The 26,673-nt window shown below is 46.6% G+C and overlaps 1 protein-coding gene and 2 non-coding genes across 11 annotated transcripts in view; all 3 read right to left on the bottom strand.

Annotated features, from left to right (window-relative positions):
• The window catches only part of Msp300 (Muscle-specific protein 300 kDa), a 106,126-nt gene that overhangs the window by 9,712 nt on the left and 69,741 nt on the right, over positions 1-26,673 (bottom strand). For 6 of the 9 annotated variants that reach the window (NM_001201767.2, NM_001273159.1, NM_001201768.2 and 3 more), the window contains 4 exons: positions 9,574-9,684; positions 9,010-9,174; positions 1,831-8,949; positions 1,007-1,312 (listed from right to left, as the gene is read on the bottom strand). In NM_001201767.2, the coding sequence (NP_001188696.1) occupies positions 1,007-1,312; positions 1,831-8,949; positions 9,010-9,174; positions 9,574-9,684 (7,701 nt within the window). Of the gene's footprint in view, positions 1-1,006; positions 1,313-1,830; positions 8,950-9,009; positions 9,175-9,573; positions 9,685-10,762 lie in introns of those variants that run through there. The other 3 variants (NM_001201766.2, NM_001273161.1, NM_001201764.2) reach the window with 3 other exon arrangements.
• On the bottom strand, positions 1,194-1,256 carry sncRNA:128 (small non-coding RNA 128). Its single transcript, NR_002510.1, has one exon. It is a non-coding gene; the product is annotated as a small non-coding RNA 128 (non-coding RNA).
• Positions 3,775-3,820, bottom strand: sncRNA:765 (small non-coding RNA 765). The gene has a single exon (NR_002509.1). It is a non-coding gene; the product is annotated as a small non-coding RNA 765 (non-coding RNA).

The following is a 26,673-nucleotide window of genomic DNA, read 5'->3' as shown; positions in this document are numbered from 1 at the left end:
CTTAGAAAACTGGCATTGAAAATACCAACATAGATTAGGTATTGTTCGCTCTGTGTCTGTCTATCTTTTTCCACATTTATCTTCTTTCGGAGCTCAAGGCATTTGCGAACCTGTTCCCGCTGTTTTTCAGCTGCTGCTCCTACTGCTGCTGTTGATAAAGCTGATTATGTATACATAAAATACTATAATAATACGAAAATATAGCCACCCAACAGCAGCGGGTTGATAAACTCTCCTGTGTGAAATGACAGTTGGTCGCCTGTCCGAAAATATAATTACACCATCGAGTTGGGCCCCCTACCATAATATAATGACCCTAATGATCAATAAACACAAAACGGCGATCCGAGTATGCGTTAATTTTTTAAGTAAATGCCGAAAAGGAAATCGTACGTACGATGTCGGTCATATTTACCCAAAACATAATTTATGACACAAACACAGCCCGGCCAAGTTAGCTCATATATGTACATTCACGGCGGAACTATTACGAACCGATTACATTGACGCGCCCAAAAAAATTGATAGGGCGAGCACTACGGAGAAAATCAATGTAATTACTAGTTGGAACACCCGCGTCCCCAGTGGCCAATTAAAGAGCCCCATTTCTGTCCTAGTTAGCCGCCAAAAATAAAAAAAAGATATGTGCACCTAAGGCGGATTTATCAGTTTTAGAAGAGCCTCTTATCTAGATAACTTATGTTCCCAAAAGATCTCAAAAAACCTTACCTTACCTTACCTTATGTTACACTACACTTGAAATATGCTCAAACTAAATTAGATTAATTGACTTTAAATAACAAACCAATCGATATATCTTTGTACTTAGAATGCACAAATTATTAACCGATTTTCTGTCTCTGTTGTTTGTTCAATTATTATATATTTCCGGTTCGATTTTACCTATGTGACAAACAGGTCGTTGGCATCACTGTCGCCCACACGCGATATAAATCACTCATACGACCCGTGTGCCGGACGGGTCACGGCATTTGTGGGCACTCACCTTGGCGTGCTGCAGGGCATCCAGGGGCTGCTCCAGCGACTTGACCGCATCCATCTGCTGGTCAATGGAGTTCTTGACGGCGGCTGAGGCGTTGCGATACTTATCCCACAGTTCGACGGCTCTTTGGTAGCGGGTTCGCAGCTGCTGCAGATTCTCGCTGGTGTCATTCCAGGCGACTACCGCCTCCTGGACAGCGGACTCGATCTGTTCGACAATCTGGACATCGCAGCTCTCGATCAGCGGTTTGGCGGCACCCTTCAGCTCATCGATCAGTTGCTCGCGGTTATGCAGATCGCCAGCCAGTCCCTGCGATGGGTTAATTTGCACGTATAAAGATGGATTAGTCTAGTTGTATATGGGATTCCGACCGCGACGGGAGATACGCGCTCGGTTCGAAGTTAACGTCAACTGGGGCCGCGATAAACTTGCTACGTAAAGAGCTCCACATGCGGCGGGAGCTTACGAAAAAGCTTGCCGAAAGTTTGACGACCGATAGCTTTTTAAATTTACATTCTACATGAAAGTCTTTGCTTCGCAAATAGTATTGAATAAATTTTAAAATTTAAATGATTAAATTATTATTTAGAACAAAACGTATAGATGATGTTTCTGTTTCGAGTATCGGAAAATGAATGAGGCGCGTTACAAATATGTAGCGGATTTTATTTCTAATTTTCCTCTGGGAAAACTAAGCTGATAAGCTGTTCGCAAAAATTCCGCTCAGCAGGTAGCGCATTTTGAAAGATACAAATATATCTGAGATACAAATCGATCCCTAAACGCGCGCGTAAACAAAGTCATAAAATTGTGAGCTAAAAACTTACCTCCAAACGTTCAGTTGCTTTGCGCAGGCGCTCGTAGTCCACTTGACCGTGCACCCGGATGAGTTCCATCATGAAGTCGGTTTCCTGGACGGATCCGTGGACCAGCTCCAGCTGACGCTCATAGCGCAGCCAGACGGCTAGGCGGCTCCTCAGGATGGCCATTATGTTGGTGCACTTGCTCTCGAGGAAGGCGTGGTCGTCCTGCAATTGGGAGATGTCCCTCTCCAACTTAACCGGTGAAACGGACATCTTGAGGCGCATGGGCAGGGTGTGGAGCATCTGGCGGATTCGCATAATCTCCTGCCAGCTGATCACCAGCTCCTCGCCGGCGGCCTGGCAATCGGCGACGGCCTTTTCGAGAACATCTGCTCCCTGGCGCTCGGCGGCTTCACATTCATCCAAAATGACCGAGATCTTGGCCTGGTGTTTGCGTTGATTGCTAATGCCCTCCTGGATGGCCTGCAGTTGGTCGCGCAGCACAGATGCACCCTCTAGCTCCTCGGCAATCTGGGTACTTATCTTGTGCGAGAGCGAGAATAGCTCACCAACTTTTTCCGGCTCAATGGCGGGCTCTTGCAGTCCGATCCTGCCAAGCTCGTTGCCAATGAATCCGACGCGAGTGCGTAGCACTTGGACTCGTTCGATGTACAGACAGAGCTCCTCCTCGTTCTTGATGACTCCCTTCATGCTGGTCATGGTCAGGTAGATCTCCTGCAGCTCTCGCTCTACCATTTTGAGCTTCTCGTCAGCGGGCACATCCTCCGACGACAGGCATTCCACAATGTTGTGCTGAATGAGTTCAATGGCCTGGGCCACTGCCTGCCAGCGATCCTCCAGTTGGGCATGGAACTGCCGCTGTAGCATCTCGTCCGCCAAGGGGATAACCTGCAGGGATTTCTCAAAGCTCAGACCCGTATCGGTTCTCACATTATTGTGGAGCTCGAAACGGGCCTTAATCTCCCAGAATTGACGCATGTGCTCGATGGGCTGGTGAGTGGGCTGCGAGGGTATCTGGATGTTCCTCAATTCCTGCTCTGCTTCGCGTACAAAGGCCTCCAGCTTATCCGTTTGCTGTTCGTACTGCACCCAGATTTCCTTGAAGACCAGAAGGCGGTGAAGGTAGAGAGCAACCTCCTCGCGGAGTTTGAGTAGCACTATCAACGCCTCATTGGTTTCCTCTACGAGATTGGGGGCTTGCACCAAAAGCTGCAACTTGTTGGCTATTCCCGAAAGCTGTGTCATTTTCACATAGTGATGTGAGATATCATTGCTCAGGGATTGGTACAGAGTGGTGTATTGATCGTAGTCTGCGGAAGTTACGGCAGATAAGTCGGGAACTCGTTGCTGAGCCACCTGAAGCCATTGCAGTTCATCTCGCATGCCCTTCTCCAGCACAGTCCAACGGGAGGCAGCTTGCACCAATTTGGAGGACCTTTCGGATGCCTTGTCCAGCAGACTGGTAGCTCTGTTGTAGAGCTCCTTGTGCAACTCCGAGTGCTTCTCGCGGGTCTCACTATCGATGTTCTCCTCCAGGGATTCCAACATGGCGCGACAGTGGCTGAGATTTACGAAGAACTTCCTCTGTTTCTGCACCTCGTTGTTTAGCTGCTCGAGGGAACTGGATACAATTGGACTCTCCACCAGCTTGTCGGCAAGAACCGTGATTTTGGTGAACTCTTTAAGGGTCTGCTCGTACTCCTCCGCTAGGGATTGAAGTTGAAGCACACGCTCGCGCTCTGCCTGAATGTTGTTGGCAATATTCTTGCTGGTCTCGAACGCATTGTGCACATCCTGCGGCATCTTCTTGCCTGGAAAATCGCGTTGGAAAGCTCGAGCGTTTTGACAGAGATGCGCAAGTTGCTGCTGCGCCGCCTCATGCTGCTGCTCCAACTCGTCCAACTGGGCCAGTTTAGCGGACAAAGGATACTCCTGGTTGATCAAAAGATCGTAGCTCTGCTGCAGGTCGGCCAAAACGGAGGAGACGTTGTACAAAAGTACCTCGAAGTTGTGCCACTTGTCCAGATCATTGCTGTCCTGCACCTGGTTCTGTTGTGTAACCTGCTCCACTGCATCCACATGCTCCTTCAGGCTATCCACGCATTGCAGCAACTGTGGTTCCGGCTCAGCCTTGGACAATTGTCGCTCAAGTTGGACGACATTTTGCTTGATGGTGCTAAGCTCGTCATTTAGTTGGTTATAGTTATCCAGCTTCTCTTCGGAGGGTCCCTCATTAGAGTTCTGCCTGATGAGGTACACGCGATACTCGATGGTTTCCAACCAAGTTGATACCTTCTCGATAACCGTGATCACAGTGGTTTGAATCACAGTCTTATCACCATTCTTAATGGCAACATCGAGATCCTTGAGACCTTCGTTGACCTCCAAGATGCGTTGCTCGGTGGGCAGTTCCTTAATCTGTTCAGATAAGGTGGCCAAGTGGAGGACATTGCTCAGTGGAGTGGCTTGTTGGGGCGACGCCTGCTTGAGCTGCTTGATGCGGTCACCAATGGCCTCCTTCGTGGAAATCAGGATTGGCTCCTGGGTCAGTTTCTGTTGTCCTGGATAATGCTGCAAACTCTCGCTCATAATTAAAGCCTGGGAGAGCTCAATGGGTGTCTTATCCACACTGGTGGTGGCACTGAACCAGATGTTGTGGGGCTCGCCACTCAGATTGTCTGGTCCCGGGGTGATGGGCACTACCAACTCCTCCGTGGGTGAGCCCACCTCTTCGATGGTCACCGCTGAGGATGTGGGTCCTGCTCCGGATCGTTTGCTCTGCTGGGATGCAATGAGCACCTTGTTCTGCTCAGTTATATGCACTGGCAGATCGGGATACTCATCGTAGACAGTGGTCTTGGTGATTTGAAGTTGCACTCTTTGAGCTTTGGGCGTTTCCACTTCTTCGGATTCGATGGGAGTGTCTACCACGGGTGTTACATGAGGCACATCTTCAATCTGCTGGTTGGTGGATACCACAATGCCGGACTCAGATAGTAACTCTGGTGCGATTTCAACGGTCACACTGATCTGTTGATCCTCTGGCAGCTGCTGCTCCACTTCAGGCACATTCTTCTGCTTCTTTTTCTTGTCCTTCTTGGATTTCTTCTCCTGCTTCGGCAGCTGCATGGTCTGTGTGTATTCATAGACCGTTGGCTCAGCCACAGATGTATCCGAATCAGCGGGAATGGCCACCGTAGTCTTGACCTCCAGTTCATAGGGTTCCGAAACGGATATCGAAGTGGCTGTCAGAGAACTATCATCTAAAGATGCGGGTTGCTGATCTCCAGGAGGCGTGGTTTGCATCTCACCATCCGCGAACTGCACAAGTTCAACGGTTGAGGTTTCTTCATGTGCAGTTTCCGGTTTAATGACTTCAGTTTGTTCCCTTGGCTCCGGAGTGGTTGTCTGCACATGGGTCTCAGTGGTTGTGGTAGTTTCAGTCACGGTAGATTGTTCGCTTGTACGCACTGGCAGATCGGTAGTCATATCCTTAACCAAATCCTGCACCAGAGATTCCACCACATCACTGCTGCCTGCTTCTGGTGCTCGAGGAGAATCCTTTGGCGTGGTCTGCAGTTCCTTTTCGATAGTGGTGGTCACGGTAGTTTGGCTGGAAATCTCTACAGTTTCAGCTGGCTGGCCACTCACATCGGTTTGAATCTCAGTGGTGGAAATCTCAACAGCCACCGACTGCTCCTCGCTTCGCGGAGTGGTTTGTGCTTCAGTCTCCGTTATCTCGACAATGAGTGTTTGCGATTCATTCTCCTGGTTATCCGGCTGCACCTCTAGACTCGTCTGCACTGCAGTCTCATCTAATTTGGGTTGATGCTGTGGTGAAGTCTGCACGGATTTAATATCCTGCTCGACTTCCGATTTTTCAGTGGGCGATGGAATACGCGGTGTGGTCTGTTGTTCCTCATCCTCGACCAAAGCTAACTCAACAACCTCAGTGGGAATGACCAGCTCGACCATTGGCGTTCGTGGCGACTCCGATGGTGAAGATACAACGGCATCCTCCACAATCTTCACTTTCGTGTCAATCTCAATGCTGGATAAATCGCTATCGGGACTAATCTCAACAATGGACTCATGACGAACGGTATCGCGTGGTGAATCCTCCGGAGAAACAGGCACATCAGAGCTCACCTCAGGCTCCTTAACGGCGGCAACTGGTTCCGGCTCAGTCTCTTGTTCTTGCTCAAGCTCCTCCTCGTGCTTTGTATCTCTTCTCTTCTTTTTCTTTCGACGCCGCTTGGCGTCGGCGGCGGGAGCAGCAGCGGTCTCAATGATGGTCATGCTAACCTTGCCGGTAGTTGGAGCTGCGGTATCCTCTTCGTTGGTACTTTCCTTGCCCAGGACAACCTTCAGCACACCAGCGCCATTGTCCTCCAGAGAGGGTGCTGAGATTTGGAAGGTTTTCTGTGGAGCCGTTGAAGCTGCGGCCTCTCCAGAGATGAAGAGTTGAGTGGCGGCACGCAGGTCGATTGGGCCAGAAGCTGGTTGTTTCTCAATAACGGGCTCTTCTGGCTTTTCCTCAGTCTGCTCAACAATTGCAATGGCCACTTCCTCCAGCTCTGGTTCTACTGGTTCAGGCTCTACAGGGAGTGATTTCACTTCCTCCACTATAACTGGCTCTTGTTGATTCTCTTCAGTCTTGATGGTTGAAATTTCAACAGTCCTTTCCTCAAGAACAATTTCCTCAGGCTGAGTCTGAACATCTTCAGCAACCGAAGCTCCAGTCGGAGTTGAAGACTGCTCCTTTAGAGCTGCGGCCAAAGTCTGTTCGGCTTCAAGGAAACTTTGAATGTCAGTCTTGATTTTGTTTGCAGGAGGCTGTTGTTCATCGGCAGGCACATTTTGGACAAGAGTTTCCTCCGGTACTTCTGTGGAGCTTGTGATGGTGGTTGTAGTCTTGGTAATGGTAATACTTCCAGTGGTAATGCCTTCTGGCTTAGTTTCAGCAACAACTTGCGGTTCAGTCTCTTGGGGCTTAACTAGATCAGATTTTGTGCTCTCTTCATGTGGTGATTGTGGCTCAAACTCGTACTGCTCCAGGGTCAATGAGTTTCCGGTTTCTGGACTTGTCGGCCAAATTTCCTCTACTGGCATGGATGCTTCAGTCTCTGCTGTGACCGCTGCTGGTGCTGCCAATTCTTCGACGTGCTGGGAGAAGTCAATGTTGGTGGGTTTCAGGTGATGTTCCAGTGGCCAAATCTCGTTGATATCTTCAACCACTGCTTCGACATCTACAACAGCTGCGGTAGTGGATGTCGGTGAGGAGTCCTTGGGCTCGACTACATCCGCTGTTGGAACATGAACGGGACTGGTAGTGGCAACAACTACGGGTTGTTCAACATCTACTTGAGGTGCTGGCAACTCTACTGGTGCTTCTTTAGTCGTTTCTGTTGTTGTTGGTTGTGTCTGTTGTTCTGGCTGTTCTTGTTCTTGTGTGGTTGCGGTTGTAGTTCTTGTGGTGGTGGTGACTTGGGTAGACTCAATATCAAATACCTCTTGCTGCGGCTCTGCTGTCGGCTTTTGCAGATCCGTGGCAACTTCTTCGATTAGAACTCCGGGCTCCTGCATCATTCGCTGGAACTCCTCCTCGCTCACCACCTTTCCGTCAACGGTTCGCACAATATTTACGTTGATATGCGGTGCTGTCTCCTCCTCGGTGATCTCCACTTCCTCTGGCTCCTCGACCACTTCCTCAGTGATGTGCTCCTTTCCGTCGATGATAACCACTCGCTTGATTATCTTGCGCGTCTTGCGGATCACCTTACGGGTCACCTGCTGAACTACTGCTCGGATGGTGCCTTGGGTTTGCACATCTCCCGGCTGCATGGGAATCAGTTGTGCCTGCGAGCCTGGGGCAATCACTTCTTCGTACGTCTCAATAGTTGGCTCGGTTTCGAATTCCTGCAAGATCACACCCTCGGGCTGCGTTGAATCCACAACAGCACCACGCGTTTGCTGTGTGATTACTGTGTGGACACTGCCCTCCTCCGGATCAGCTTTGGTGTCCGTGGTGTGCACATTCTCCAGATTAATCTGTCCCGTGGAGTGAACCTCGATGTTACCATCTGAATCGCTAATAGTCTCAATTGAGCTAATCTGCTGCTGCTGTACAACTTGCTGGCGGGTACGAGTTACTTTCTTGAGTACTATGTGCTTGGTGCCATCAGGTCCCACAATCACTTCGGTGGTCGTCTCATCTGGCTCCACGAAAGTGGTTTCGAATGCCTGAGGTACATTTTTCAGGATCAGCTCGGTGGCGCGGTCCACATCGCCCTTGGGTCGTTGATGGTAGCGAGCCTCAATCTGGACATCTTCGGGTTCATCGGGCACATCCTTGTTGCGAGTCGTGTCGATCTGGATCGTTTCCTGGCCATGATGCACCGTTTGTGTTACCATAATGTTTTCGGTGGGCGAACGTTCCTTTTGGGTTTGTAGAGCCACCTCTGCGGTTTCTACCGCTGGCTCCTTGAAGCTGGTCTGGGCCTCCACAGTCGTGGTGGTCACCACCTGAACTGGCGGCTGCTGCAGGCTGAGCGATGTCTGCGTCTCCACATACACTCCAGTCGGTTTGATCTCCTCTTCGGGCATGGAACTCGAGTCGATGGTGTTCTCGTTGGACTCGATGGATTCATGCGCCTCTGGACTCGCTGGAGCTTCGGTTGGTGGCTTGATGAGTGAATCGGCAAGCACACGCTGGCGTTGCGCCTCCTCGCTCTTGGCCTTTCGCAAATCCACAATGCGCTTTTCAATGGTAAAGATGCGCTTGGTGGCCACTGTGACCTGTTCCCGCAGAATGGTAATGATGCTCTGCAGCTGCTCCATCAGCGTGTCAGCCAAGGGAGAAACATCGGGATGGGATTGCAGTTGGCGCGTCTGCTCCACCAAATCCTCCATGGACTGCTGGCGATCCTTGAGGGTGCGCAGCAATTGCTGGCTCCTCTCCACCTGCGACTTGAGCACCTGCTCATCCGTGCTGCTGTCCGAGGTGGGTTCAAAGGAAGCCAGCTCGGCGGATACCTCGATAATCCATTGCTCCAGCTCCAGCAGATGTTGCTGGTACTCGTCGATCTCCTGCTGGCGCTTCTTCTGACCATGCATAGCATTCTGAACGGAATGAGGGATTATTAGTACGGATAGTTATAGACGTAGATCTTAACCACTCACCGCTATCATGGTGATGCCTTGCTGAGTGCGGCGTAGTAGTAAGTCAATACGGTCCACGGTGTCGTTGAGCAACCGTTCGGTAGCCGGATCCGTGGGTAATTTCTTCGCCTGGTTCTTTAACTCGATGGCGTCCCTTTCGTGTACTTCGAGATTGCTCTGGATTAGCTGTACATCGGGCGTGTAAAATATGTGTTTCAGATATATGTTGTTTCGAAATATACAAATCTACGTAACAATACAATTGGATTTTGGGCCTAGAAAAGTGTATTACTTAGACAGACAAAGGTTCGACCACTACAACTGGACAAAACTAACAACTAAACGGTATTCTGTTGATACAAAAATAACAGCCTAACAAAATATGTACGATTCTTTATGGAGTGATGCGATTGAGTTATTAAAGTTCTCTGACACACGCCAGCATCCAATAATCGTTTACAAAAGTTATGTACAAGGTGTGAGTAGATATTTTAATTCAAATTAATCTAACTACTTTGAGTACATGCCAAATCAAGCATCCAAAAAGGTGGTGTTATTTCGGCCTTAGATTAATAATATTATTACCTTCAATCCATGTAGCATGCCATCCAGGCTGCTCTGGTTCATGTTGGCGATGCCATCCTCGACGCTCGAAAGCGATTGGAGCAGTTCGTCGAGCTCTTGCGTAATTAGATCCTATAGTTTTTGTAAGTGATTTTGGTTTTTGGGGAAACGGTGTAGAAAGTGTGTTAATATTAATAAAGATTGCAATTTCTGGAGGATTATTGCTAGAGAACGAAATTGATGTAAATATTTGTGGCCGGCTTCTATACACATATAAAACATATGTACATGAAGTAGAAAAGTTATATGTAGGTATTTATAAAATTCAAATGTATGCAATGCACAGCCATACAACAAGATGTTTTATTTTTTTTTTTTTTGAAGGGAATGCGAATAAATGCTTTTAAAAATAACACTAGCTCTATGACTTAACTTCGTTTAAAGTAACGTAACACATGCATTTGGCATAAATAATTATCTTATTTTAAATGGCGGTAGGCGGATAGACAAAAGTACCAGAATATGCGGTTCTTACTGCCTGTCTTTAGGTAATGTTGGAAAATTAAATGCAATGGTAAAGAGACTTACTTTCTTTCGTTATACTTGTATATTACAAACTCAGAATAATCCTCGAAATAACTCTTTTCAGATCTTGTTTACCTACTCTTAATGCACTACACACACACATTGGCACTAACAAAATATTTAGATTCTTGAAAGAAATACTTCTTCGGGATTCGCAGTCAAACCCAACGCGTTCATTGCAAGTTGCAGACTAAAAATTCTAAAATGAACGGGAGACTATTTTCGAGCAAATAAGACGGCCTGCACCGCATGGATCGGATCGTATCGGATCGTATCGTATGGGATGGGATCGCATCTGAACGGTTGGGTAGGGTATTTATAGCTGTGGCAGGGAGTACTCTGCGCGCAAATTCCTGATAGCAGGGCGGTAGGCGAGGCAATGAACTCATACGCGTATATACGTGCGGTACACATAATGGACATTTTCTGCATTTGGGAACCCGGTAATTGCGTGTACACACACTTTTGTGCGGCACTGTGTCGTGTGGGGGGAGGGTGGCAGGAAAAGTGCTCGATATGCGTGATTCTGTGTGCTTGTGTTTTGTGCTCTCGTGTGTGAAAAATCTGCGAAGAAAACTACGTATACGCTGGGGATATAGATCAGCTCGGTATTAAAACGTGCAAGTTGGTTAATATAGATTTTATTATTATCACTACCATTAGTAGTCTCTGATTACTGGGCTTTTACAAAGGTTAATATCAATTAGTAAAAGGAACTAAGTTACAACAAATCTACATATTTGGGTTACGTCTAAGTTAGGTGCTTTTATAAAGGTATAGTAACTTTTTCGTTCAGGTATACAAACTCAAAACATAAGCCTATTGGATGCGTTTAGCCAAAAAAAACAACAACACATACAATACAAATATAATAAAAATGAAAAACTTAAGTAAAACATAAAAACTCAAAACATGTTTTCGATTATCAATTTACGTTAGTAGTTAGGCATTTGCATTATCCATTGCCATTATGGCCAGGCCCGGACCAACTTCACGGCGGGCAATTTCCCTGATCTGCTGCTGCTGCCTGTTGCAATGTGTTGCCGCAGCAGCGTCCGTTGGTCGGAACCTGGCCACAACAGCAACACGATCGATTGCCGTATAAAAGCCATGAACAAATACCGAAACCACACAGAAAAGCTGCAAAAATTAGAATTATGAATAAACGAAGGCTCAATGTGATGTTCACCTTCTGGCGTTGTTCTTGCAGTTCGTTGCTGCTTGTGGTTGTTGTCGTTGTCGTTGTGTTGCTAGTTGTCGATGGCGTTTCAACTGTGGTTGTTGTCGTTACGGTTGTGGTTGTTGTTGTGGTGCGTCGTACCGCACCGGTATTTTCGGTGGGCAATGCCACCACCTCTCCACTGCTGCTGCTAGTTGTTGTCGTTTCGGTGTGAGTTGCTGCCGGAGGTATTTCTGCTGCTGCTGCTGTTGCTGCTTCTGCTACTGTTGTTGCTGCCGGTGTTGCACGTGCAACATAGGGGTTTACGGCAGCAACATCCGATGTTGCTGCTGGTGTCTCCGCTGCTGCTGTTGTTGTCGTCGTTAGCTTATCGACTACGGCCGTTGCAACCGGAAGTAGAGCACTGGTTGCTGCCAGCGCTGCTGCATGTGTTGCTGTTGCTGCTGCGTTCGCCTTGGCGGACAGCGTGTGAGTTGTGGCGCTTGCCAATTGGATTAGTGCGTTTGCAACGTTTAGGGAACTAGTAGTTGTACTGGGACTGGTTTCAGGGGCTGTGACGGGGTCGGGGGCGGGGGCGGGACTTGTGGTATTAGTTTCGGTTAGTACAGATTCAACACCCGATATAGTGGGTGCCAGTGGTACACTTTCTAGTTTAACCTGAGGCTGTTCGGCTTCTAGAGCCAGATAAGTACTGTCGTCACGCCAATGACCCACACCACCCGGTAGATCGGTGGACCTATACTCCGATGAACAGCTACGGTTCTGACCGTACTGGGCATCGTGCTCGGGTGTGGGGGTCACATTACCACTACTACCGCTACCAGGATCCTTGTCGTTCGGTTTATCATCATCGTCGTTCGGCTTGCGAATTTCTGGCACAGTCGGCTTACCTCCCTCGTCGTCGTCATCGTCGTCGTCGTCGTCATCATCGTCACTGTCATGATCGTCCTTGTCTGGTATTCCAGTAACACCATCTGGCTTTTTGGCATCACCGTCAGGTTGTTGCTCCTGGTTCTTGTCTTTGTCGAGTTCCGCTTCGCTACCGGCGACATCAACACGTTTCAATCCATCGAACAAATCGTCAGCCAAATGTGCATCCACACTAGCTGGCTGCCAATCGTCCAGATACAGATTCAGACGCAACTGATCGAGGTTACCAAGCGTTGGTGCCGTCAATGGCTGGGCGGTAGGAATGATTGGTAATGACGATGCATCTGGTTCAGTCTTTTCTACAACGCGATCGGTTATCGTGGTCGTCGTGGTTGTCACTACAGTTTCTGTAATGCCGTCAGTCTTTTGCTTATCGTCTTGAGTTTCCTGAGCTATCGTCGTGTCTGTGGTTGTCCTTGGCAACAATGCGAATGCATCGCCTGCCGTTTGTTTATAGTGATTGATAAGTTTGAGGAAATTATCTTGACTGAGGTTCCAGAGCAATTTACTGGGTTCAGGCGGAGATTGAGATGTTTCAATGACAAGTGGCTCGTCAGCTATGGGTTCAATAGGCGATTCTACAATGGATTTTTTGACAAGAATTTCTACACTCTTAGTTTCCCCTTGGACAGTTTCTTTTTCTACTATAGGATCAGACGACTTCTGAAGGGTGAGCAACTGGCTAATGGTGTCGACATCTATACGAGTCTTGGGCAATATATTGGTTTGGTCAAGATAAAGATTAAGAGCAAGGATTTCGGAATTGATTTCAGGTATCGCTTCGGGTTCAATTATCACATAATCTTCTACCAAAGGAACATCTTCTTTGGGTTCCTCCAAATACGGTTCTTTCGTTATATTTACCACCTTCAGTTGTTGGTATTGTCCCTGCAAGAATTCGTATTGGGGATGCACTTTGAATGCCTCGCGATTAAGATTCTCGATAAGGTTATCCGGTTTAGTTAGTTCAAAAGGTTCTGGTTCCAAATCCAGTTCATTTTTATGGCTGGTTACCACAGTGGACACATAAGATGTTGCTGGCGATTCATTCTCCACGATAGATGTATCCTTATGTGTAGTCACCGTTGTGGTCACATATGTTGTTGTCGTTGTTGTTATATTCTCCGAATCAACCACGTTCTTCAGAGGCTTCGGCTCCTGGAAGTCAGTTGTTTTGCTCACAACATGAGTAGACCAATCAGGAGTCTTTTCATTGTCCTTTTGTACATCTGGTGTTGGGAACACAGTTGTCTCGGTTTGGACAATTGCTGACCATGTTGTTGGCTGATCAGTGGGTGACTTTACCGCCACTTCGTCAATGCCTTCATCGTCTGGAATAGTTACTTTAATGGGTTGGCTTTCCTCTTGTTTTGTCTCGGTTGTTTCAACTGTGGATGCCGGTTTTTGACCTGGCTTGAGAGTTGCTGACCAGTAGGAAGTCTCACATATAAACGCATCGTCTAAAGGAGAGTCAGGAATTTCTTCGAAGGGCGCCAGGGGAGTCTTCTCGGCTTCAGTATTTCCAGAGTCAATAGATATATTAGCTGTTTCGACTGGTTTTTGAACCTTATCAACTGCAACATCCTTAAATGGTGCCAAGGGTGTTACTTCAGTTTGTGACTCTGGTACGGGTTCTTCTTCACTGTCTGAGAAGTTCATGGGCTCATCCAAGACATCCATCCAAGAGCTTGAAGAGGCATCAACCGGCAGGCCGGCATATGCTGGTTTCTTTGGTTCTTCAACTTTGACGACTGCTTGTTCGACCTTCTCGGGTTCTTCGGGAATAGGAAGTTCGCTAATGGTTTCGGTAGTTGTTGTTGTGGTGGTAACTGTTGTAATGGTCTTGGAATCGTCCACAACAGAAACTTCAACAATTGGCTTTTTCTCGACTACTTCTTCCACAACAGTTTCTTCCTTCAGTGGTTCAGGAACTGGTTCCTCTTCGTCGTCAGAGAAGTTCATAGGTTCGTCCAAGACATCCATCCACGAGCTAGAAGACTCATCGACGGGAAGACCGGCATATGCTGGCTTTTTGGGTTCTTCAGGTTTCTTCTCCGGTTCTACTACCTTCTTGGGTTCCTCGGGAATAGGAAGTTCACTAATGGTTTCGGTAGTTGTTGTTGTGGTGGTAACTGTTGTAATGGACTTGGAATCGTCCACAACAGAAACTTCAACAATTGGCTTTTCCTCGACTACTTCTTCCACAAGAGTTTCTTCCTTCACTGGCTCAGGAACTGGTTCCTCTTCGTCGTCAGAGAAGTTCATAGGTTCGTCCAAGACATCCATCCACGAGTTCGAAGAGTCATCGACAGGAAGACCGGCATATGCTGGCTTTTTGGGTTCTTCAGGTTTCTTCTCCGGTTCTACTACCTTCTTGGGTTCCTCGGGAATAGGAAGTTCACTAATGGTTTCGGTAGTTGTTGTTGTGGTGGTAACTGTTGTAATGGACTTGGAATCGTCCACAACAGAAACTTCAACAATTGGCTTTTCCTCGACTACTTCTTCCACAAGAGTTTCTTCCTTCACTGGCTCAGGAACTGGTTCCTCTTCGTCGTCAGAGAAGTTCATAGGTTCGTCCAAGACATCCATCCACGAGTTCGAAGAGTCATCGACAGGAAGACCGGCATATGCTGGCTTTTTGGGTTCTTCAGGTTTCTTCTCCGGTTCTACTACCTTCTTGGGTTCCTCGGAAATAGGAAGTTTGCTAATGGTTTCGGTAGTTGTTGTTGTGGTGGTAACTGTTGTAATGGACTTGGAATCGTCCACAACAGAAACTTCAACAATTGGCTTTTCCTCGACTACTTCTTCCACAAGAGTTTCTTCCTTCACTGGCTCAGGAACTGGTTCCTCTTCGTCGTCAGAGAAGTTCATAGGTTCGTCCAAGACATCCATCCACGAGCTAGAAGACTCATCGACGGGAAGACCGGCATATGCTGGCTTTTTGGGTTCTTCAGGTTTCTTCTCCGGTTCTACTACCTTCTTGGGTTCCTCGGGAATAGGAAGTTCACTAATGGTTTCGGTAGTTGTTGTTGTGGTGGTAACTGTTGTAATGGACTTGGAATCGTCCACAACAGAAACTTCAACAATTGGCTTTTCCTCGACTACTTCTTCCACAAGAGTTTCTTCCTTCAGTGGTTCAGGAACTGGTTCCTCTTCGTCGTCAGAGAAGTTCATAGGTTCGTCCAAGACATCCATCCACGAGTTCGAAGAGTCATCGACAGGAAGACCGGCATATGCTGGCTTTTTGGGTTCTTCAGGTTTCTTCTCTGGTTCGACAACCTTCTTGGGTTCCTCGGGAATAGAAACATTGCTAGTGGTTTCGGTAGTTGTTGTTGTTGTGGTTACTGTTGTAGTAGTCTTAGATTCGTCTACCGCCGTAGATTCAACAATTGGCTCCGTCTTCAAAACTTTTTCGACAGGGAGGTCTTCCATATGTGACTCAGATACTGGTTCAACTTCAGACTCGGCAACAAATTCAAAGGGAGCAAGTGGAGTTTTTATTTCCCATGATGTTAAAGTATTGTTGACGTCTTCAACTATTATAGATCCAGGTTCTTCAACTATTTCAGGTTTGGAAGCAATCACTTGATGTATCGATTTTTCTGCATTAATGAAATCAACCACATCGGTTGGCAACTTTCGCTTAGACTTTTGCTTTGGCTTTTTAGTCTTTGGCTCAGTAGTTTCGAAAGTGATTGGAATGTTTACTGTGTGCTCATTTGTTGATTTCCTTACATCTTCAACGACAGTTGGTTTGGCCTCAGCTTGGAGGGGTCGAATATGTTGAACTGGTTCTGGCACATTATGGGCGGCTATAGCAGCCCATGACATACCTGAGGTATTAGGAGAAGGAGCTGGTGGTGGAGACGGTTCTTCTACAGATGGTACAGATTCCTTAGGAGGCTGGACATCCTCAGGAGCTTCCGTAGGCTGTTGAGCTGGTGCTTTAGGTACCGTATTTTTTGGCTTCTTTGATTTTTTCTTTTGATGCTTTTCATCAATGTTCGAAGCCTGTGACTGTTGCGAACGTGAGCGTGAGCGATTTCGTTTCTTTGAAGTAATTTCCAAGAATTCTTGGTCAGTCTCGGATTGCGATTGAGTTTCAGTAACTACCTCGGTTATTTGAATTTCCGGCTTTACGCTCACTCGGGAATGTCTTTCCTGTATTGGTTTTTGTGTCTTTATCTCTACAGAATCTGTTTCTCCCTTATGCCACGACTCCAGCGGATCCACATCATCCTCATCTACAAGGTCCTTCCATGATAGCTGAGAGGGTTTCTCAAGTGCTTCATCTCTTTCAATTGCAGGAATGATAGGGTCCGGGAACTCCAGAAGATCTTCATGTGTCTGCACTTCGACAAATGTGTGTTTTGGTTCACTCTTGATTGGTTCCCTTGCCTCAATTTTCTGATATTTAATGTTCGTATTGTTGTTGTAACCAGACTTCTTAACAACTTCGGCATAGGTGTCTGATGATGACCACACTGATGGTTTTGTTGGTGCCGGCAACTGAATGCTGAATTCAGGCGTGGAAGACACAGCTACGCGTTCAGTTTCTGGAATCTCTTCGTAGACAACAGAAGTTTCAATATTTTGATCTCGTTTTTTGTCCTTTTTGGGTTTTCGTTTCCTTTCATCAACATGAATGGGAAGCTCACCTTCTTGATTACTACTGCTGTCATCGGGATTGATCTCATCGACGGCTTCAATGACACGGTTTTCAGTAAACGTTGGCGTCAAATCGATGTTATGCGAAACGATTGACGACCAAGACAAAGTTTGTGGCTCAGGAACTGCTTTAGTTACTCCTTCTCGCATGTGATCTTTTCGGACAGGAACGCTTTCACCGGTTGGTTGTTGAATAGGCTGAACTATTTTCTTTTCCTTTTTAGGTTTCGGCTTTTTGACTGAATCATTCACAACCGTAGAGTAATTTTGCTCCTGTGCGATAAAGTTTTGAATTCCGCCCGTTTTTGATTCTACATGTTTTGGAATTGTTCGTGGAACCTCAACAGACTGAGCAACAATAGACGACCATGAAAACGTATGCGATTCCGTTTTTGGTGGTACATCCTTTTGAACAGTGGTAAATCCAATAATGGGTTCAACAACGGACAATGGAACATCAGACTCCAAAATTGACTCTTCAACATTCTGAACCTTGGATTTCTTTTCCTTCCCTGCCTTAAGTTTTTTCGGTTTTTCCATTAAAGGTTTCTGATCTTCAGCTACATCAGTGATAAGAGCCTCTGCTACATCTTCAGTAGTTTGAGAGACAATAGACGACCATAATAGTGGTTGCGATGGGGCCACCTCACTAACTGAAGTGGGTTCCGGTTGTGTCTCGGGCGTTACTTCTTCTACGACTGTAGTCACCTCAACCACTGGTTCCTCAACAAAAGTCACTTCAACAGTGGGTTCAACAACGTCCTCAGGAACTGCAGACTCAACGATGGGCTCTGGAGCTTCCACCACCTTAGTTTTCTTTTCCTTCTTTGGTTTTTGTTTTTTCGGTTTTTCTTCTAAGGGTTTCTTATCTTCAGGTTCTTCCGTGAAGCGAGTCTCTGTTACATTTGTCGTTACTTCCGTGGTTTGAGAAACGATGGACGACCATGATAGTGGTTGCGATGGGGCCACCTCACTTACTGGAGTGGGTTCCGGTTGTGTCTCGGGCTTTACTTCTTGTACAACTGTAGTCACCTCAACCACTGGTTCCTCAACAAAAGTCACTTCAACAGTTGGTTCAACAACGTCCTCAGGAACTGCAGACTCAACGATGGGCTCTGGAGCTTCCACCACCTTAGTTTTCTTTTCCTTCTTTGGTTTTTGTTTTTTCGGTTTTTCTTCTAAGGGTTTCTTATCTTCAGGTTCTTCCGTGAAGCGAGTCTCTGTTACATTTGTCGTTACTTCCGTGGTTTGAGAAACGATGGACGACCATGATAGTGGTTGCGATGGGGCCACCTCACTTACTGGAGTGGGTTCCGGTTGTGTCTCGGGCTTTACTTCTTCTACAACTGTAGTCACCTCAACCACTGGTTCCTCAACAAAAGTCACTTCAACAGTTGGTTCAACAACGTCCTCAGGAACTGCAGACTCAACGATGGGCTCTGGAGCTTCCACCACCTTAGTTTTCTTTTCCTTCTTTGGTTTTTGTTTTTTCGGTTTTTCTTCTAAGGGTTTCTTATCTTCAGGTTCTTCCGTGAAGCGAGTCTCTGTTACATTTGTCGTTACTTCCGTGGTTTGAGAAACGATGGACGACCATGATAGTGGTTGCGATGGGGCCACCTCACTTACTGGAGTGGGTTCCGGTTGTGTCTCGGGCTTTACTTCTTCTACAACTGTAGTCACCTCAACCACTGGTTCCTCAACAAAAGTCACTTCAACAGTTGGTTCAACAACGTCCTCAGGAACTGCAGACTCAACGATGGGCTCTGGAGCTTCCACCACCTTAGTTTTCTTTTCCTTCTTTGGTTTTTGTTTTTTCGGTTTTTCTTCTAAGGGTTTCTTATCTTCAGGTTCTTCCGTGAAGCGAGTCTCTGTTACATTTGTCGTTACTTCCGTGGTTTGAGAAACGATGGACGACCATGATAGTGGTTGCGATGGGGCCACCTCACTTACTGGAGTGGGTTCCGGTTGTGTCTCGGGCTTTACTTCTTCTACAACTGTAGTCACCTCAACCACTGGTTCCTCAACAAAAGTCACTTCAACAGTTGGTTCAACAACGTCCTCAGGAACTGCAGACTCAACGATGGGCTCTGGAGCTTCCACCACCTTAGTTTTCTTTTCCTTCTTTGGTTTTTGTTTTTTCGGTTTTTCTTCTAAGGGTTTCTTATCTTCAGGTTCTTCCGTGAAGCGAGTCTCTGTTACATTTGTCGTTACTTCCGTGGTTTGAGAAACGATGGACGACCATGATAGTGGTTGCGATGGGGCCACCTCACTTACTGGAGTGGGTTCCGGTTGTGTCTCGGGCTTTACTTCTTCTACGACTGTAGTCACCTCAACCACTGGTTCCTCAACAAAAGTCACTTCAACAGTGGGTTCAACAACGTCCTCAGGAACTGCAGACTCAACGATGGGCTCTGGAGCTTCCACCACCTTAGTTTTCTTTTCCTTCTTTGGTTTTTGTTTTTTCGGTTTTTCTTCTAAGGGTTTCTTATCTTCAGGTTCTTCCGTGAAGCGAGTCTCTGTTACATTTGTCGTTACTTCCGTGGTTTGAGAAACGATGGACGACCATGATAGTGGTTGCGATGGGGCCACCTCACTTACTGGAGTTGGTTCCGGTTGTGTCTCGGGGGTTACTTCTTCTACAACTGTAGTCACCTCAACCACTGGTTCCTCAACAAAAGTCACTTCAACAGTGGGTTCAACCACGGCCTCAGGAACTGAAGACTCAACGATGGGCTCTGGAGCTTCCACCACCTTAGTTTTCTTTTCCTTCTTTGCCTTTGGTTTTTTCGGTTTTTCTTCTAAGGGTTTCTTATCTTCAGGTTCTTCCGTGAAGCGAGTCTCTGTTACATTTGTCGTAACTTCCGTGGTTTGAGAAACGATGGACGACCATGATAGTGGTTGCGATGGGGCCACCTCACTTACTGGAGTGGGTTCCTGTTGTGTCTCGGGCGTTACTTCTTCTACGACTGTAGTCACCTCAACCACTGGTTCCTCAACAAAAGTCACTTCAACAGTGGGTTCAACAACGTCCTCAGGAACTGCAGACTCAACGATGGGCTCTGGAGCTTCCACCACCTTAGTTTTCTTTTCCTTCTTTGCCTTTGGTTTTTTCGGTTTTTCTTCTAAGGGTTTCTTATCTTCGGGTTCTTCCGTGAAGCGAGTCTCTGTTACATTTGTCGTTACTTCCGTGGCTTGAGAAACGATGGACGACCATGATAGTGGTTGCGATGGGGCCACCTCACTTACTGGAGTTGGTTCCGGTTGTGTCTCGGGGGTTACTTCTTCTACAACTGTAGTCACCTCAACCACTGGTTCCTCAACAAAAGTCACTTCAACAGTGGGTTCAACCACGGCCTCAGGAACTGAAGACTCAACGATGGGCTCTGGAGCTTCCACCACCTTAGTTTTCTTTTCCTTCTTTGCCTTTGGTTTTTTCGGTTTTTCTTCTAAGGGTTTCTTATCTTCAGGTTCTTCCGTGAAGCGAGTCTCTGTTACATTTGTCGTAACTTCCGTGGTTTGAGAAACGATGGACGACCATGATAGTGGTTGCGATGGGGCCACCTCACTAACTGAAGTGGGTTCCGGTTGTGTCTCGGGCTTTACTTCTTCTACAACTGTAGTCACCTCAACCACTGGTTCCTCAACAAATGTCACTTCAACAGTGGGTTCAACAACGGCCTCAGGAACTGAAGACTCAACGATGGGCTCTGGAGCTTCCACCACCTTAGTTTTCTTTTCCTTCTTTGCCTTTGGTTTTTTCGGTTTTTCTTCTAAGGGTTTCTTATCTTCAGGTTCTTCCGTGAAGCGAGTCTCTGTTACATTTGTCGTAACTTCCGTGGTTTGAGAAACGATAGACGACCATGATAGTGGTTGCGATGGGGCCACCTCACTTACTGGAGTGGGTTCCGGTTGTGTCTCGGGCGTTACTTCTTCTACAACTGTAGTCACCTCAACCACTGGTTCCTCAACAAATGTCACTTCAACAGTGGGTTCAACAACGGCCTCAGGAACTGCAGACTCAACGATGGGTTCTGGAGCTTCCACCACCTTAGTTTTCTTTTCCTTCTTTGATTTTTGTTTTTTCGGTTTTTCTTCTAAGGGTTTCTTATCTTCAGGCTCTTCCGTGAAGCGAGTCTCTGTTACATTTGTCGTAACTTCCGTGGTTTGAGAAACGATAGACGACCATGATAGTGGTTGCGATGGGGCCACCTCACTTACTGGAGTGGGTTCCGGTTGTGTCTCGGGCGTTACTTCTTCTACAACTGTAGTCACCTCAACCACTGGTTCCTCAACAAATGTCACTTCAACAGTTGGTTCAACAACGGCCTCAGGAACTGCAGACTCAACGATGGGCTCTGGAGCTTCCACCACCTTAGTTTTCTTTTCCTTCTTTGGTTTTTGTTTTTTCGGTTTTTCTTCTAAGGGTTTCTTATCTTCAGGCTCTTCCGTGAAGCGAGTCTCTGTTACATTTGTCGTAACTTCCGTGGTTTGAGAAACGATAGACGACCATGATAGTGGTTGCGATGGGGCCACCTCACTTACTGGAGTGGGTTCCGGTTGTGTCTCGGGCGTTACTTCTTCTACAACTGTAGTCACCTCAACCACTGGTTCCTCAACAAATGTCACTTCAACAGTGGGTTCAACAACGGCCTCAGGAACTGCAGACTCAACGATGGGTTCTGGAGCTTCCACCACCTTAGTTTTCTTTTCCTTCTTTGATTTTTGTTTTTTCGGTTTTTCTTCTAAGGGTTTCTTATCTTCAGGCTCTTCCGTGAAGCGAGTCTCTGTTACATTTGTCGTAATTTCCGTGGTTTGAGAAACGATAGACGACCATGATAGTGGTTGCGATGGGGCCACCTCACTTACTGGAGTGGGTTCCGGTTGTGTCTCGGGCGTTACTTCTTCTACAACTGTAGTCACCTCAACCACTGGTTCCTCAACAAATGTCACTTCAACAGTTGGTTCAACAACGGCCTCAGGAACTGCAGACTCAACGATGGGCTCTGGAGCTTCCACCACCTTAGTTTTCTTTTCCTTCTTTGCTTTTTGTTTTTTCGGTTTTTCTTCTAAGGGTTTCTTATCTTCAGGCTCTTCCGTGAAGCGAGTCTCTGTTACATTTGTCGTAACTTCCGTGGTTTGAGAAACGATAGACGACCATGATAGTGGTTGCGATGGGGCCACCTCACTTACTGGAGTGGGTTCCGGTTGTGTCTCGGGCGTTACTTCTTCTACAACTGTAGTCACCTCAACCACTGGTTCCTCAACAAATGTCACTTCAACAGTTGGTTCAACAACGGCCTCAGGAACTGCAGACTCAACGATGGGCTCTGGAGCTTCCACCACCTTAGTTTTCTTTTCCTTCTTTGGTTTTTGTTTTTTCGGTTTTTCTTCTAAGGGTTTCTTATCTTCAGGCTCTTCCGTGAAGCGAGTCTCTGTTACATTTGTCGTAACTTCCGTGGTTTGAGAAACGATAGACGACCATGATAGTGGTTGCGATGGGGCCACCTCACTTACTGGAGTGGGTTCCGGTTGTGTCTCGGGCGTTACTTCTTCTACAACTGTAGTCACCTCAACCACTGGTTCCTCAACAAATGTCACTTCAACAGTGGGTTCAACAACGGCCTCAGGAACTGCAGACTCAACGATGGGCTCTGGAGCTTCCACCACCTTAGTTTTCTTTTCCTTCTTTGCTTTTTGTTTTTTCGGTTTTTCTTCCGAGGGTTTCTTATCTTCAGGTTCTTCCGTGAAGCGAGTCTCTGTAACATTGGTCGTAACTTCCGTGGTTTGAGAAACGATGGACGACCATGATAGTGGTTGCGAAGGGGCCACCTCACTAACTGGAGTGGGTTCCGGTTGTGTCTCGGGCGTTACTTCTTCTACAACTGTAGTCACCTCAACCACTGGTTCCTCAACAAATGTCACTTCAACAGTGGGTTCAACCACGGCCTCAGGAACTGCAGACTCAACGATGGGCTCTGGAGCTTCCACCACCTTAGTTTTCTTTTCCTTCTTTGGTTTTTGTTTTTTCGGTTTTTCTTCTAAGGGTTTCTTATCTTCAGGCTCTTCCGTGAAGCGAGTCTCTGTTACATTTGTCGTAACTTCCGTGGTTTGAGAAACGATAGACGACCATGATAGTGGTTGCGATGGGGCCACCTCACTTACTGGAGTGGGTTCCGGTTGTGTCTCGGGCGTTACTTCTTCTACAACTGTAGTCACCTCAACCACTGGTTCCTCAACAAATGTCACTTCAACAGTGGGTTCAACAACGGCCTCAGGAACTGCAGACTCAACGATGGGTTCTGGAGCTTCCACCACCTTAGTTTTCTTTTCCTTCTTTGATTTTTGTTTTTTCGGTTTTTCTTCTAAGGGTTTCTTATCTTCAGGCTCTTCCGTGAAGCGAGTCTCTGTTACATTTGTCGTAATTTCCGTGGTTTGAGAAACGATAGACGACCATGATAGTGGTTGCGATGGGGCCACCTCACTTACTGGAGTGGGTTCCGGTTGTGTCTCGGGCGTTACTTCTTCTACAACTGTAGTCACCTCAACCACTGGTTCCTCAACAAATGTCACTTCAACAGTTGGTTCAACAACGGCCTCAGGAACTGCAGACTCAACGATGGGCTCTGGAGCTTCCACCACCTTAGTTTTCTTTTCCTTCTTTGGTTTTTGTTTTTTCGGTTTTTCTTCTAAGGGTTTCTTATCTTCAGGCTCTTCCGTGAAGCGAGTCTCTGTTACATTTGTCGTAACTTCCGTGGTTTGAGAAACGATAGACGACCATGATAGTGGTTGCGATGGGGCCACCTCACTTACTGGAGTGGGTTCCGGTTGTGTCTCGGGCGTTACTTCTTCTACAACTGTAGTCACCTCAACCACTGGTTCCTCAACAAATGTCACTTCAACAGTGGGTTCAACAACGGCCTCAGGAACTGCAGACTCAACGATGGGTTCTGGAGCTTCCACCACCTTAGTTTTCTTTTCCTTCTTTGATTTTTGTTTTTTCGGTTTTTCTTCTAAGGGTTTCTTATCTTCAGGTTTCTTAGAATCGGCATTTACAGTCGTTGAAAAGATTTGTTCTTTACTAATGAACTCCTGCACTTCTTTTGACCTATGAGGATCAACGGCTTTCTGGGATATTTTACTTTCTATACTTGTTGGAGGCAGAACCTCGGTTTGTGAGACGATAGATGACCAAGACTTGGGTTGAATAGGTAAACTTTCCAAAACAGACGGAATTTCTGCATTCTGCTGTGTTTTAGGATCATCGCGCATGAAAGTGCTATCAACGTATGGTTCTAAAGCCACTTCAACTACTGATTCTATCTTATTGTGTTTCTTTTCCTTCTTTGATTTTTGTTTCTTAGTCTTTTCAATCACTGTGGAGCTTCTTTCTTGGGAAATGAATTTGTTTATTTCTTGTGAATTCTGGAATGCAGGTTCTAGAACTTTACCATCATGGTCGGCAGATTGTGTCATTTTGGTAATAGGTTCCTGGGCACCTTGTCGGACAATTGAAGACCACAAAGTGCTATCGGCACTGAGTATGTTTGTTTGAACGTTATCATCAAAATCGTTCTCGACCATTGTTGACCACGACGTCTTTGTTTCATCCTTTGCTGATTCTCTTTCGATTGGTAGAACTTCATCTTTAGGCGTCAAAAGCTTAGCTCCCTTTTCCTTCTTTAACGGTTTTTCTTTCTTAGCCTTTGTCTTAATCAAAGGTTCTGGAAGTTTAGCAGGCTCTTTTACTGTTGGCACTTTACCTAAATTTGATTCAGTTGGGACTTCAACATTATTCTTTTCTAAACTTATGAAGTCCACAGTATGACGCAAGACATCAGCATATGACGAATGCAGTTCCCATATATTAGAAGACAATGGTTTTGGCTCGACTTCTGTGGATTCTTCAGGTTTCTTCACTGGTTCTACTGTTTTCTTGGGTTGCTCGGATATAACTGGTTCACTAATGGTTTCGGTAGTTGTTGTTGTGGTGGTAACTGTTGTAATAGTCTTGGAATCGTCCACAACAGAAACTTCAACAATTGGCTTTTCCTCGACTACTTCTTCCACAAGAGTTTCTTCCTTCACTGGCTCAGGAACTGGTTCCTCTTCGTCGTCAGAGAAGTTCATAGGTTCGTCCAAGACATCCATCCACGAGTTCGTAGAGTCATCGACGGGAAGACCGGCATATGCTGGCTTTTTGGGTTCTTCAGGTTTCTTCTCCGGTTCTACTACCTTCTTGGGTTCCTCGGAAATAGGAAGTTCACTAATAGTTTCGGTAGTTATTGTTGTGGTGGTAACTGTTGTAATAGTCTTGGAATCGTCCACAACAGAAACTTCAACAATTGGCTTTATCTCGACTACTTCTTCCACAACAGTTTCTTCCTTCAGTGGCTCAGGAATTGGTTCCTCTTCGTCGTCAGAGAAGTTCATAGGTTCGTCCAAGACATCCATCCACGAGTTCGAAGAGTCATCGACAGGAAGACCGGCATATGCTGGCTTTTTGGGTTCTTCAGGCTTCTTCTCCGGTTCTACTACCTTCTTGGGTTCCTCGGGAATAGGAAGTTCACTAATGGTTTCGGTAGTTGTTGTTGTGGTGGTAACTGTTGTAATGGACTTGGAATCGTCCACAACAGAAACTTCAACAATTGGCTTTTCCTCGACTACTTCTTTCACAAGAGTTTCTTCCTTCACTGGCTCAGGAACTGGTTCCTCTTCGTCGTCAGAGAAGTTCATAGGTTCGTCCAAGACATCCATCAAAGAGCTAGAAGACTCATCGACGGGAAGACCGGCATATGCTGGCTTTTTGGGTTCTTCAGGCTTCTTCTCCGGTTCTACTACCTTCTTGGGTTCCTCGGGAATAGGAAGTTCACTAATGGTTTCGGTAGTCGTTGTTGTGGTGGTAACTGTTGTAATGGACTTGGAATCGTCCACAAAAGAAACTTCAACAATTGGCTTTTCCTCGACTACTTCTTCCACAACAGTTTCTTCCTTCAGTGGTTCAGGAACTGGTTCCTCTTCGTCGTCAGAGAAGTTCATAGGTTCGTCCAAGACATCCATCCACGAGTTCGTAGAGTCATCGACAGGAAGACCGGCATATGCTGGCTTTTTGGGTTCTTCAGGTTTCTTCTCCGGTTCGACAACCTTCTTGGGTTCCTCGGGAATAGGAAGTTCGCTAATGGTTTCGGTAGTTGTTGTTGTGGTGGTAACTGTTGTAATGGTCTTGGAATCGTCCACAACAGAAACTTCAACAATTGGCTTTTCCTCGACTACTTCTTCCACAACAGTTTCTTCCTTCAGTGGTTCAGGAACTGGTTCCTCTTCGTCGTCAGAGAAGTTCATAGGTTCGTCCAAGACATCCATCCACGAGTTCGTAGAGTCATCGACGGGAAGACCGGCATATGCTGGCTTTTTGGGTTCTTCAGGTTTCTTCTCCGGTTCGACAACCTTCGTGGGTTCCTCGGGAATAGCAATTTCACTAATGGTTTCGGTAGTTGTTGTTGTGGTGGTAACTGTTGTAATGGACTTGGAATCGTCCACAACAGAAACTTCAACAATTGGCTTTTCCTCGACTACTTCTTTCACAAGACTTTCTTCCTTCTGTGGCTCAGGAATTGGTTCCTCTTCGTCGTCAGAGAAGTTCATAGGTTCGTCCAAGACATCCATCCACGAGTTCGTAGAGTCATCGACAGGAAGACCGGCATATGCTGGCTTTTTGGGTTCTTCAGGTTTCTTCTCCAGTTCGACAACCTTCTTGGGTT

This window comes from Drosophila melanogaster, chromosome 2L (genome assembly GCF_000001215.4).
Source record: "Drosophila melanogaster chromosome 2L".
NCBI classification, from domain to species: domain Eukaryota; kingdom Metazoa; phylum Arthropoda; class Insecta; order Diptera; family Drosophilidae; genus Drosophila; species Drosophila melanogaster.
The sequence above is the reverse complement of the archived record's forward strand: the minus strand, read 5'-3'. Positions and strand labels throughout refer to the sequence as shown.